The 12,271-nt window shown below is 43.6% G+C and overlaps 1 protein-coding gene across 1 annotated transcript in view; it reads right to left on the bottom strand.

The window, feature by feature from the left end:
- Window positions 1-12,271, bottom strand: part of LOC311099994 (piezo-type mechanosensitive ion channel component 2-like) — a gene marked incomplete at its 5' end in the record, with an annotated part of 204,057 nt that overhangs the window by 30,431 nt on the left and 161,355 nt on the right. The window contains 13 exons of the mRNA XM_084140722.1: window positions 531-660; window positions 2,046-2,149; window positions 4,191-4,271; window positions 4,473-4,579; window positions 6,415-6,504; window positions 6,701-6,866; window positions 7,151-7,247; window positions 7,804-8,047; window positions 9,085-9,250; window positions 9,442-9,543; window positions 9,779-9,983; window positions 10,626-10,826; window positions 11,200-11,322. Coding sequence (XP_083996848.1) covers window positions 531-660; window positions 2,046-2,149; window positions 4,191-4,271; window positions 4,473-4,579; window positions 6,415-6,504; window positions 6,701-6,866; window positions 7,151-7,247; window positions 7,804-8,047; window positions 9,085-9,250; window positions 9,442-9,543; window positions 9,779-9,983; window positions 10,626-10,826; window positions 11,200-11,322 — 1,816 coding nt within the window. The remainder of the gene's footprint in view (window positions 1-530; window positions 661-2,045; window positions 2,150-4,190; window positions 4,272-4,472; window positions 4,580-6,414; window positions 6,505-6,700; window positions 6,867-7,150; window positions 7,248-7,803; window positions 8,048-9,084; window positions 9,251-9,441; window positions 9,544-9,778; window positions 9,984-10,625; window positions 10,827-11,199; window positions 11,323-12,271) is intronic.

Below are 12,271 nucleotides of genomic sequence, written 5' to 3' on the forward strand. Positions count from 1 at the left end.
CGTCATGGAGGCTGAGAGAAAACCTGAGCGGGTGAAATGTACACTCTTAGAAAAAAAGGTTCCAAAAGGGTTTTTCGGCTGCCCTCATAGGATAACCCTTTTTGGTTGCAGGTAGAATGCTTTTGGTTGTAGGTAGAACCCTTTTGGGTTCCATGTACAGTAGAACATCTACATGGAACCCAAAAGGGTTATTCAAAGGGTTCTACTATGGGGACAGCTGAAGAACCCTTTAAGGTTCTAGATAGCACCTTTTTTCTAAGAGTAAACTGTAACACAACAAGTGACGGACAGACGGATGGTGCGAGACGATGGTAAACATTGGGAGGCGGGGGCTCGTTTCCCAGAGGCACTGCTAGCATATTCAATCTCCTACACTGGGTGGGATTAGCCTGGTTTAACCAAACTGAATGCTGCACTCACCAATGTTTCACATTTGCGCAGTCTGGTTAAACCAGGCTTAGGTTGGAAACGGAGGAGACTGAAAGCCTAAGTCATCTGCATTGAATGAGAACTTGGGTCCTCCTGCATACCTTCCCTCAGGTCATCTTTCCTTGGCTTGCTGCTGCTCCCTTCAGTGTATTTCTTCCAGAAGTGGCGTTTTTCCTTGCTGCGCTCCTTCATGGCCGTCTTGGAGTCGGTGATCCAGGCATGGTACACAAACTGTGGGGAGAAAACGTTAACATCCGCACTTGTGGACTGGTGATCAAACACAATGTGTCCAGAGATACTGTTGAAAGGATGTTTGGCTGCTTAATTGTGACACGACCCCGGTACATACTGAACAACCTTTAAGAGATTTGATCTTAGTGCGTCTGGTTCATGTTGACAAACTTGCCATTGGTGTGCAAGTGTTTTATCAAAAGCAATTGGACTCAAATTAAGTTCACACAATCAAAACATAAGCGTTTAGATGAGAGTAGGAAATGTGTCAGGATTAGGCAGCCAAAGAGAATATAATCTAGTCAATCAACCAGTAAGTCACAGGTAAAAGCAAAAGCCATTGACAAAGTATACAATACAGTTTCAGGGAGTGTTTTGATCCAATGAAATGGGATGTAAGGGCATGTGTTTATGTCAATGGGACAAAAAAGGGATTTACAATGGAATAAAGCACCCCTCAAGAGGAACACCACCGACAATTACTAGTTTGAGACCAGGGTTGGGGTCAGTTCCATTTTAGTTCAGTACATTTCAGTTTACTTCCTGAAATTGACCCAACTGACATGGAATTGACCCCAACCCTGTTTGAGACCAATCCCCACAGAGCATTACCCTAGAAGAAAAGCCACCACCACACATGCATATCCCTCTCCCAAAGAAACAGTTCACTGCATTTCCACTGCATGCATCATCAGCGGTGGCCATTTTGTCATGACTCAGCAGCATCTTGTGAAATGGAGGCGGGGCCGTGGTCTTTGAACAGAACTTTATTGACATCGTGGTGATGTTTTGGAGTGAGAGGGGAAAATGCGTGTAACGTCGTGAGAAAGTGGCTTGGACTGGAGTGCTCAAGGGGGAAAGAGTATACACACAGCATAAAAAAGGGAAACGCAAGATGGAGACCTAGTAGTGAGAGTACCTTGGCTGCCCTCATTATATACTGCAGAGCAGTTTTTGGCAGCTTAATGATAGACTTTGGTAAAGCCAACAAGGCAGAGGCAAACTTTCGGATTGCTCTCTACAAAGGGAGGACAAAGCAGGGGTGAGAGTTAGAGAACATAACATTTGTTGCAAATAAAGGCCAAACAAACACATCTCATGACAAAGGATGTTAGCAGTTAGTACTTAAAAAGAAAGAAAACTTTAAGTGCAGAAAGAACCAACAAAATCAGGGAATTAGCAAAAGAACGACTTGTTACTTGTCTGTTGTAAGAACAATTACACATTAAAAATCGGTCCAAACAGAAATAGAAGCAAGCAGTCCCTTTTAAATAACCGATAAAGAAAGATCAAATCAAAAACAATCCAACTGGTGTTGCTGGACAAAATTATTTATTCTCAATGCAGGAAGTGGTAAAGGGGTAATGTCCTACGTTTGAGTGTACCTGAAATGCAGACTTCTTGGGTGTCTCTTCCTCCTTTTTATCCTCCTCTTCCTCCTCTTCTTCACTGTCCGTCTCAAACAGGTAATAGTTACCACTTCTCACCACTGAGAAGGGAGTGAAAGACAAGGTTAAAGGTTACCTACTTACACGAGTCCACCTGTGTATTAAATAGTACACACAAACAGTACCAGTCAAAAGTTTGGACACACCTACTCATTCAAGGGTTTTTCTTTATTTTTACTATGTTATACATTGTAGAATAATAGTGACGACATCAAAACTATGAAAGAACACATATGGAATCATGTAGTAACCAAAAAAGTGTTAAACAAATCAAAATATATTTTAGATTTTAGATTCTTCAAAGTAGCCACCCTTTGCCTTGATGACAGCTTTGCACACTCTTGGCATTCTCTCAACCAGCTTCATGAGGTAGTCACCTGGAATGCAATTCACATAACAGGTGTACCTTGTTAAAAGTTCATTTGTGGAATTTCTTTCCATCTTAATGCGTTTGAGCCAATCAGTTGTGTTGTGACAAGGTAGGGGTGGTATACAGAAGATAGCCCTATTTGGTAAAAGACCAAGTCCATATTATGGCAAGAACAGTTCAAATAAGCAAAGAGAAACGACAGTCCATCATTACTTTAAGACATGAAGGTCAGTCAATCCGGAAGATTTCAAGAACTTTGAACGTTTCTTCAAGTGCAGTCGCAAAAACCATCAAGCGCTCTGATGAAACTGGCTCTCATGAGGACCGCCACAGGAATGGAAGACCCAGAGTTACCTCTGCTGCAGAGGATAAGTTCATTAGAGTTAACTGCACCTCAGATTGCAGCCCAAATAAATGCTTCACAGAGTTCAAGTAACAGACACATCTCAATATCAACTGTTCAGAGGAGACTGTGTGAATCAGGCCTGGTCGAATTGCTGCAAAGAAACCACTACTAAAGGACACCAATAAGAAGAAGAGACTTGCTTGGGCCAAGAAACACGAGCAATCGACATTAGACCGGTAGAAATCTGTCCTTTGGTCTGATGAGTCCAAATTTGAGATTTTTGGTTCCAACCGCCGTGTCTTTGTGAGACGCAGAGCAGGTGAACGGATGATCTCTGCATGTGTGGTTCCCACTGAGAAGCATGGAGGAGGTGTGATGGTGTGGGGGTGCTTTGCTGGTGACACTGTCAGTGATTTATTTAGAACTCAAGGCACACTTAACCAGCATGGCTACCACAGCATTCTGCAGCAATACGCCATCCCATCTGGTTTGCGCTTAATGGGACTATCATTAATTTTTCAACAGGACAATGACCCAAAACACACCAGGCTGTGTAAGGGCTATTTGACCAAGAAGGAGAGTGATGGAGTGCTGCATCAGATGACCTGGCCTCCACAATCACCCGACCTCAACCCAATTGAGATGGTTTGGGATGAGTTGGACCGCAGAGTGAAGGAAAAGCAGCCAACAAGTGCTCAGCATATGTAGGAACTCCTTCAAGACTGTTGGAAAAGCATTCCAGGTGAAGCTGGTTGAGAGAATGCCAAGAGTGTGCAAAGCTGTCATCAAGGCAAAGGCTGGCTACTCTGAATAATCTAAAAATATAAAATCTATTTTTATTTGTTTAACACTTTTTTGGTTACTAATTTGTTGTCACTATTATTCTACAATGTAGAAAATAGTAAAAATAAAGAAAAACCCTTGAATGAGTAAGTGTGTCTAAACTTTTGACTGGTACTGTATATGAATGTAATGACAAACTGAAATCAGATATGTATTCATCTTGCGTGTCAATAACAAATTCATGTACTCTTAGAAAAAAGAAGCTATCTAGAACCTAAAAAGGTTCTTAGGCTGTTTCCATAAGAGAACCATTTGAAGAACCATTTTTGGTTCCAGGTAGAACCCTTTTGGGTTTCATGTAAGACCCTTTCCACAGAGGGTTCTACATGGAACCAACAATGGTTCAACCTGGAACCAAAAAGGGTTATCCTATGGGGACAGCCGCAGAACCCTTTTGGAACCCTTTTCCTAAGAGTGTGCCTAACTTGTTTACATGTAACTACAGTCACAGTATCTTATTGAATTGGAATATTGAAAGCTAAATTGCTTCAAATATCAAATAAAAAGGTTGAAGGTCACTCACTGGATGCATGGTCCACCCACGGCCTCCACCACTGCTTCTTTGTCTTCCCCCTGCTCTTCTCTTTGTCTGTCTTTTCTTTATCTGAAAAACAAAGGTTTTTTACTTGATGACATGAATGGAATGTGTCTGTATATGTAATTGTTGTGGGACTGTCATGAGTGTCTACAAACAGACTTATCGTTCAATCAATGCAAAACTGTATAGGCCTACATACAAGATCATCCAAACATGGCTGTTAGTGCACTCATTACTCAAAGCACAGAAGCCGACTAGCTGTCCCACCTTCATCCTCCTCCTCATCCTTGGCATCTCCGCTTTCCTGCACCAAGCTCAACATCCTCTCCTTGCCTCTCTTGAACTTCTGCTGCCGACTCTTGATGCGGTCCATTCTGATTGGACACAGAGATACAAACGATCACAAATTACCAATAGTCTCTGACCACTGTATATTTAAGCAATAAGGCCAGAGGGGGTGTAGTATATGGCCAATATACCACGGCTAAGGGCTGTTCTTATGCACGACGCAACACAGAGTGGCGCAGTGGTCTAAGGCACTGCATCTCAGTGCTTGAGGCGTCACTACAGACCCCCTGGTTCGATTCCAGGCTGTATCACAACCGGCCGTGATTGGGAGTCCCATAGGGCGGCGCACAATTGGCACAGCGTCGCCCGGGTTTGGCCGGTGTAGGCCGTCATTGTAAATAAGAATTTGTTCTTAACTGACTTGCCTAGTTAAATAAAGGTAAAATAAAAAATATTTACCACAAACTCCCGAGGTGCCTTATTGCTATTATAAACTGGTTACCAACTTAATTAGAGCAGTAAAAATATATGTTTTGTCATACACGTGATATACGGTCTGAATATACCATGGCTGTCAGCCAATCAGTATTCAGGCCTTGAACCACCCAGTTTATAATGACAATGAATCAATCCTTTGTTGATTCATTGTCTGTGGGCTTGCAGTGAAATCTCTTTGACAAAGTTATGATAATTCTGTGTGGGGCGCAGAAGGGGCAGAAATAGGGGTTAGTGTTTGGCTTGGTGTCAGGAGGTGTGTGGTTGTGTAGCAGCATCCACATTTATGTAGAAGTGTTTAGAAACTAATTTACAATAAAAGTGACTCCAAAATGACACAATACATTATTTACCATTCATTTCTGTTGGGCACAAAATAATCTCAAACACAACCAAAACAAACCACAAATGCATCCATTCACAAGCTTGATGTAGTCATTGCGTGCTAGGAATATGGGAACAAAATACTAAACTTTGGACTATTTTAATACCCATTAAGTGAATTTGTCCAAATACTTTTGGTTCCCTAAAATGGGGGGACTATGTACAAAAAGGGCTGTAATTTCTAAATGGTTCACCTGATATCAAATCCAAAGTGCTGGAGTACAGAGCCAAAATAACAAAACATTTGTCACTTTCCAATTACTTTTGGACCTCACTGTATAGTTTCAATAGGTTGAAGTTGTTATTGTCACGTGCACAAGTACACGCTCTTTCCCAACAATGCATTAATCAATATCAATATCCAGTATAGTACTATAAAATAAAGTAAAGTAGAACAAAAACACACAAGAAATAGAAATAAGAAGAACACGAGAAAGTAAGTAAGCTATTTACAGGGTCAGATTCAGGGTCAGTAAGCTATGTACAGGGACAGTTCCAGGGTCAGTAAGCTATATACAGGGTCAGTTCCAGGGTCAGTATGCTATATACAGGGTCAGTTCCAGGGTCAGTAAGCTATATACATGGTCAGTTCCAAGGTCAGTAAGCTATAAACAGGGTCAGTTCCAGGGTCAGTACCAATACAATATTTACAATGTGCAGGGATACTGGAGTGGTAGATACTGTATGTATAGGGGTAAGGGGACTAGGCATCAGGATATATGATAAACAGAGTAGCAGCAGCATATATTATGATTGTATGTGAGTGTGTGTGTGTAGAGACCTGTGAGTCAGTGCAAAAATTAAATAGAAGGGTCAATGGAAGTAGTCCGTGTAGCCATTTTGTTAGCTATTTAGCAGTCTTATGGCTTGGGGATAGAAGCTGTTCAGGAGCCTGTTGGTGTCAGATTTGTTGCTCCGGTACCGCTTGCCATACAGAAGCAGAGAGAACAGTCTATGGCTTTAGTGTATATTATATATTTTTGTGTGTACGTCATATATGTGTAATGTGTGTATATTATATATGTGTAGAAAATACGCTCACTGTCTCTTCAGCAGATCCATGGACTTCTTCTCCACTTCGATCCTGGCTTTGACAGCTTTCACTATGGTCGCCTGGAACAGCTCAGCCCCTCTAACACAACAAACAATACTTTTCATATAAATTGACAAATAATTTGATTGAATAAACAGTAAACTTTGATTTTCTTTTTTCAATTTTTTTATGTGATGGTCATTGTGAAAGTAAAGTAAGGTAAAGTAAATTAAAGTAAACCTTATCCCCAGGCTCAACTGAGAGAGAGCTGGATAGTAGACGAGGTTAAGTTTACCTGGAGGCGAGGATCTGTGAGGAGCGGATGTCGGCGACCACGTGCAGGAAGTAGTAGCTCATGAAAACACGTCGCTGTAGCAACAGGAAGGCAAAACAGATGCTATCCCAGATGATGCCTGCCTCGTCGCTAGGCAACTCACACTGCTTGTTGGTCTGCTGCTCAGCTGCAAGGATTTCAAAAATATTAATCATCAAATATTTATTCATTTAATATTTAGATTTTTTATATTTCGAAGAAAGTCAAATAAAACTTTTCTCCTCAACTCCAAAAATACTGTACAGTCCCCACCCCCTTCCAATGGAGTTATCATCAAGCATTTCTGAAAATGTAACTGAATAATGTTTTGCAAATCCTTTCAAGCGAGTGTTCAATTGTTGTCACATATTAACACAGAGAAAGTGAGTTTCCAAAGGCATGCTACTTTACATTGCTAATAAGGTCACTTACGCTTAGAATAGCCCTTTATAGTGCAGGCCAGGCTGAAGAGCTGAATGAGCCAACAGTGATCGGTGACCAGGACTTTTATGTACCCACAGGCTAGTATCTGAGGACCGAGAGGACAAACCACAGTCAGCTAAAACAGGACAGCCAAACACACCACACTATCTAGATTAGTGTATGCTGTTGCAGATATCTGATCAGCCGACCGAACTAATCCGATCTGGCCAGTCGGCCGAATTTATCCTATCTGTCCCCAATTGATCTGCAGTGTTTACCATTAATGCAATCTCCGCAAACGCAGGAACATTGCCTTTAAAAGCCTCATTGTTGACAAAGTGCGATCAGATTGAATCCCGGCCCTTGTTTCAGGACAGCAGTCTTGTTTTGTTTTCATTTAGAGTAGTATCGGTCTTTTTACTTTTTTCCCAATTATTAGGCAGGTGTGTGACACCATACTGCGCCCAGAGCCAGACTTCGGCAAACTTTCTTCCCCTTTGGCTCCAAAAACCCACAACAATAACATTTGTAAATGTTGCGTTCTAACTACAATGTCATTGTCTTACTACAACGTTTGGTGCCAAGATGGCCGCCCAAACTGAGTTTCCGAATTCCCAGTAATCCCAGTATTCAACACTGTATCTAGTGTTGCCAACACTTACTGAGAGTATGTTCTTCATGGTGATCACAAACACGTTGTAGGCAATCAGGAAGTCCCAGTAGTGCAGGATACTTTTGATTGGCTTGAGCAGCAGGTCGCCCCCGAAGAGCAGGAAGTAGAAGCAGGCCACCAGGTAGCCCATACAGAAGATGGAGATGCGCGTGGTGCCCGTGATGAAGATGATGGTGAGCACGAACCAGAAGAGGTAGCTGAACATGATCACCTTCAGCATGTCCAGGTAGGATCTGAAAGAGGGAAATTAATGAATATAGTCTTATTGAAGTGATTGAATTTAGTTGAGGGAATGACAACATTCAAAGCAATTTAATAAGTAATTTGTTTGGAATCTGTCATAAAATTTCAAAATCGGGTTTTGAACCAGACTATGGGGAAAGCATGCAGTTGCCGAAAACAGTAGCAAAATAACGTTCAACAAAAATCTATTCTGTAAAAATACATGTCCAAATACAATCTTTTTTATATCCATACAGAGATGAGCCCAAGTGATGAGCAGAGATACGTTGTGTATTTTATTCTACAACACAATATTTTTATTCATTAATTCAATATTTCAACTTTGTTGACACATCGTCCTCACTATCATCGTCATCACCACCTCCTGTTGTTTTTACAGACAGATGTATGTGAACTGGAGGAGCAGTGGTGTCGTCGAGACTTCGGAGTACATTGACTGATTAGTCTAGGGGGAGGGGGGTGACATTTCTGATACGACCTCGTGCTGACCGTTTCAAAGGGCCGGCTGTCACAGCGTTAAAGGCCACTCGTGTCAGAATGGTTCCTCCTGTTTCAGGAACATGGAAAACCATGTTTGAATCACTCACAGGACACGGTTAAAGGCTTGGAGGGCATGATTGTTTTAACATCCCTGAGTTATCTGAGTGAGGGAAAGAACGGTGAGAGTGGAGGGAAAACACAGGCGTTTGGCAATGTGCTCACTAAACCACTGCACATTTCAAAACAATGGGAACCCAAGGAAAGTGTCGAAAGCGACTCTATAATAGGCACTTTCGATAGGGACTTAGAGAGAAAGGGTGGAATAGCTTAACAGTGAATGGAAGATCTTGCCTAAGACCAAACTACTCACGTTGGCACTCTGAGAAAAACACATGGACTTTAGTACATAGGGATAACTCTTTCTTGAGTCACGGGTTCGAAACCTGATCAGGCACAGCCTGTGCACCAGACCTGGGCCTGGCTGATACTGTGTAGCATATAGACTTCGAATCCAGGGTCAGGAACACTCAGTGAACCAGCCCCCTACCTGCAGTGGATGAAGTCAGGGACAGGGTTGTGCTGACTGAAGGAGGCGGCGTCCAGGTCCCTGCAGATCTCCACATTGTCCCCGGCCAAGAGGCGCACGGCAGCCTCGTTCTCCTCCTCAAACACCTGCCTCTGCAGCGAGGCACACAGCAGCAGCATGAAGTCATCTGCAGGAGGAGGAAGAGGAGGAACAGAAAACAGGAGGATGAAGAAACAAAACACACTTCTTTCAAGACAAGCCAGTCCCAGTCCCAATCCCAGTCCCAATCCCAGTCCCAATCCCAGTCCCAGTCCTAGTCCCAGTCCCAATGGCAGCAATCCCAATGGCAAACGCTCAGTCAATACAGGTTGTACTCACAGAGCAGGAACAGGGGGTTGGGCTTGGTGTGGAAGTCAGGGAAATAGAGCCACTTGATGACGTTGGAGTCTGTGGAGGATGAGGGGAACCTCCATGGGTAGTCTGGGAAACAGAGGAGAGGGAATGGATTCATTTAAACACTATGATTATACAGTCTGTCATGACCTGTGCAAGATTATGTACAAACATTAACACATGTATTCTAACTATCAAGGAGAGACATTAAATGAAACAAACTGGACGCAGCAGGTCCAGCCATTGAGATAAATGGCCCTACATACAATATACAATACAATACAAAATGATGTGTTCGATATCATTCTGTTGCTCCACCCACCTTTGCAGGCGGCCGGGGGGAAGCCGATGCAGACAAAGTACTGGAAGGTGAGCATGCAGGCCAGGAAGCAGCTGTACTTGGGCCAGATCTCAGCGATGGCCTTTCGCCGCCGCCGGTAAATGACCACGATCAGGCCGAAGGCGTGGAGCATGGCATAGAAGTCCATCCTCTGGCCAATCACGTTCACCGCTAACAGGAAGCATGTCTGACAATAACAATGATAATAGTTTATGTTTAGGAAGGTTTAGTCTAAAGGGACTTTATATTGGGTCTACAGAGGGTTATGGGTAGGAAGCACGAAGATGGAGTTTGGAAGTAGGAGTTATGTCTCAGTCATAATTCCATACATTGTAAGAAACTTAAGGCTGGGTGATATGGTCAAAATATCATATCGCAATATTTTTATCATTTTTGACGGTATGGCAGTATCTGAATAATAAAAGTTCTAAATATGTTTAATGATTAGCGCTTGACCCTAGAATGATCACTAATTAATTCTAAGTGATTTTAATGGTCTTTCTTCAGATGGTTTTATACTCAACCAAACTAGGACAAAACTACTGAGAGTGAAGTAGTCCAATTTGTAGAACTTTTCATTTAATTTAGCACTGTATCCAAATATCGTTACCGGTATGGATGTGGATCCATACCGGTATACCGGTATTCACAATCTATTGCCCAGCCCTAAGGCAACTCAACAATTACTTCTTAATAGGTATTTCAAAACAAAGATATTCTTGTAAATATTCCAACTATCGCACAAGGAAAAAACATGCACACTTTGCTATAGTCCAAAAACTGATAAGGTATTTGCATAGTCAAACTCAACAGTGACATGACATCATACCTCCAGGCCGAACTTGTAGAAGAAGTAGTTGATGAAGTACTTGGCACAGTTGAGGATGCCGTCATCGAGGTGTTGGCGGGTGATGTCATGGAAGACGGTTCTGGTGACAGGGGTGGTGAGGTTGTTCCTCATGCGGTACAGGTCCTGGTGGCGGTAGATGGTCACCTCGAACGCCAGCAGGGCCAGTATCAATAGGTTGTTCTGGATGGAGATGGAGATAGGACAGATAAAGGGGACAGGGTTCAAATGACAGTGTATGTGTCAATGACATTAACATTGGCACCCCCATAAACACATTGGTCCAATATAGGTCTAACCCACTGTTTACAGGATACCACCAAGAGTTAAATGCCATTTGAACACTGGAGGGGATTACAGGGAGATGATATTAGTGTATAATGTAACACAATTACAGTAGTTGTAGGTATATGTGAGAGAGACAGGCTATACTGAATGTGTATGTGTATGTGCGTGTGTGTGTGTGTGTGTGTGTGTGTGTGTGCATGCTGCATATGTGCCCATGTGAGCCTGTGTGTGTGTGTAGTCAGCTTCCCAGTGCAGCTCCTCCACTCACCCTCAGGTTCTCCAGTAGGGGGGAGAACTTGCGGAGGCCCACCCAGTTGGCTGGGTCCACAGGGGCGCTGTAGAGCAGGGAGTGGGCCATCTCACTCCTCTGGGCATCCGTGTAGTTCAGAGGCTACAGACGAGAGGAAGCAATACAGGCTAGCACAACACAGCAGAGTATAATGACTGTTTTAGGTCAGACTGACCCCCTACAGGAGACACTCAAAGAGGAGAGACACAGAGGGAGAGACACACAGAGAGAGAGAGAGAGAGAGAGAGAGAGAGAGAGAGAGAGAGAGAGAGAGAGAGAGAGAGAGAGAGAGAGAGAGAGAGAGAGAGAGAGAGAGAGAGAGAGAGAGAGAGAGAGAGAGAGAGAGAGAGAGAGAGAGAGAGAGAGAGAGAGAGAGAGAGAGAGAGAGGAGGGAGAGAGAGAGAGAGAGAGAGAGAGAGAGAGAGAGAGAGAGAGAAGAGAGAGAGAGAGAGAGATAGAGAGAAAGCAGAGCGAGTGAGAGAAAGGAGAGAGAAAATAAATATTGAGGAAAGGAAAGATGAGAAGTTAAACATACTGTACCGCCCACACACCCACTCCCCCTTTCCACCAACACACACACACCCACTCCCCCTTTCCACCAACACACACACACCCACTCCCCCTTTCCACCAACACACACACACCCACTCCCCCTTTCCACCAACACACACACACACCCACTCCCCCTTTCCACCAGCACACACCCACTCCCCCTTTCCACCAACACACACACACACCCACTCCCCCTTTCCACCAGCACACACACACTCCCCCTTTCCACCAACACACACACACACACCCACTCCCCCTTTCCACCAGCACACACCCACTCCCCCTTTCCACCACCACACACACACACCCACTCCCCCTTTCCACCAACACACACACACCCACTCCCCCTTTCCACCACCACACACACACACCCACTCCCCCTTTCCACCAACACACACACACCCACTCCCCCTTTCCACCAACACACACACACCCACTCCCCCTTTCCACCAGCACACACACACACTTCCCCTTTCCACCAACACACACACACCCACTC

The sequence above is a fragment of the Coregonus lavaretus genome (genome assembly GCF_964263955.1).
Source record: "Coregonus lavaretus genome assembly, chromosome: 2".
NCBI classification, from domain to species: Eukaryota; Metazoa; Chordata; class Actinopteri; order Salmoniformes; family Salmonidae; genus Coregonus; species Coregonus lavaretus.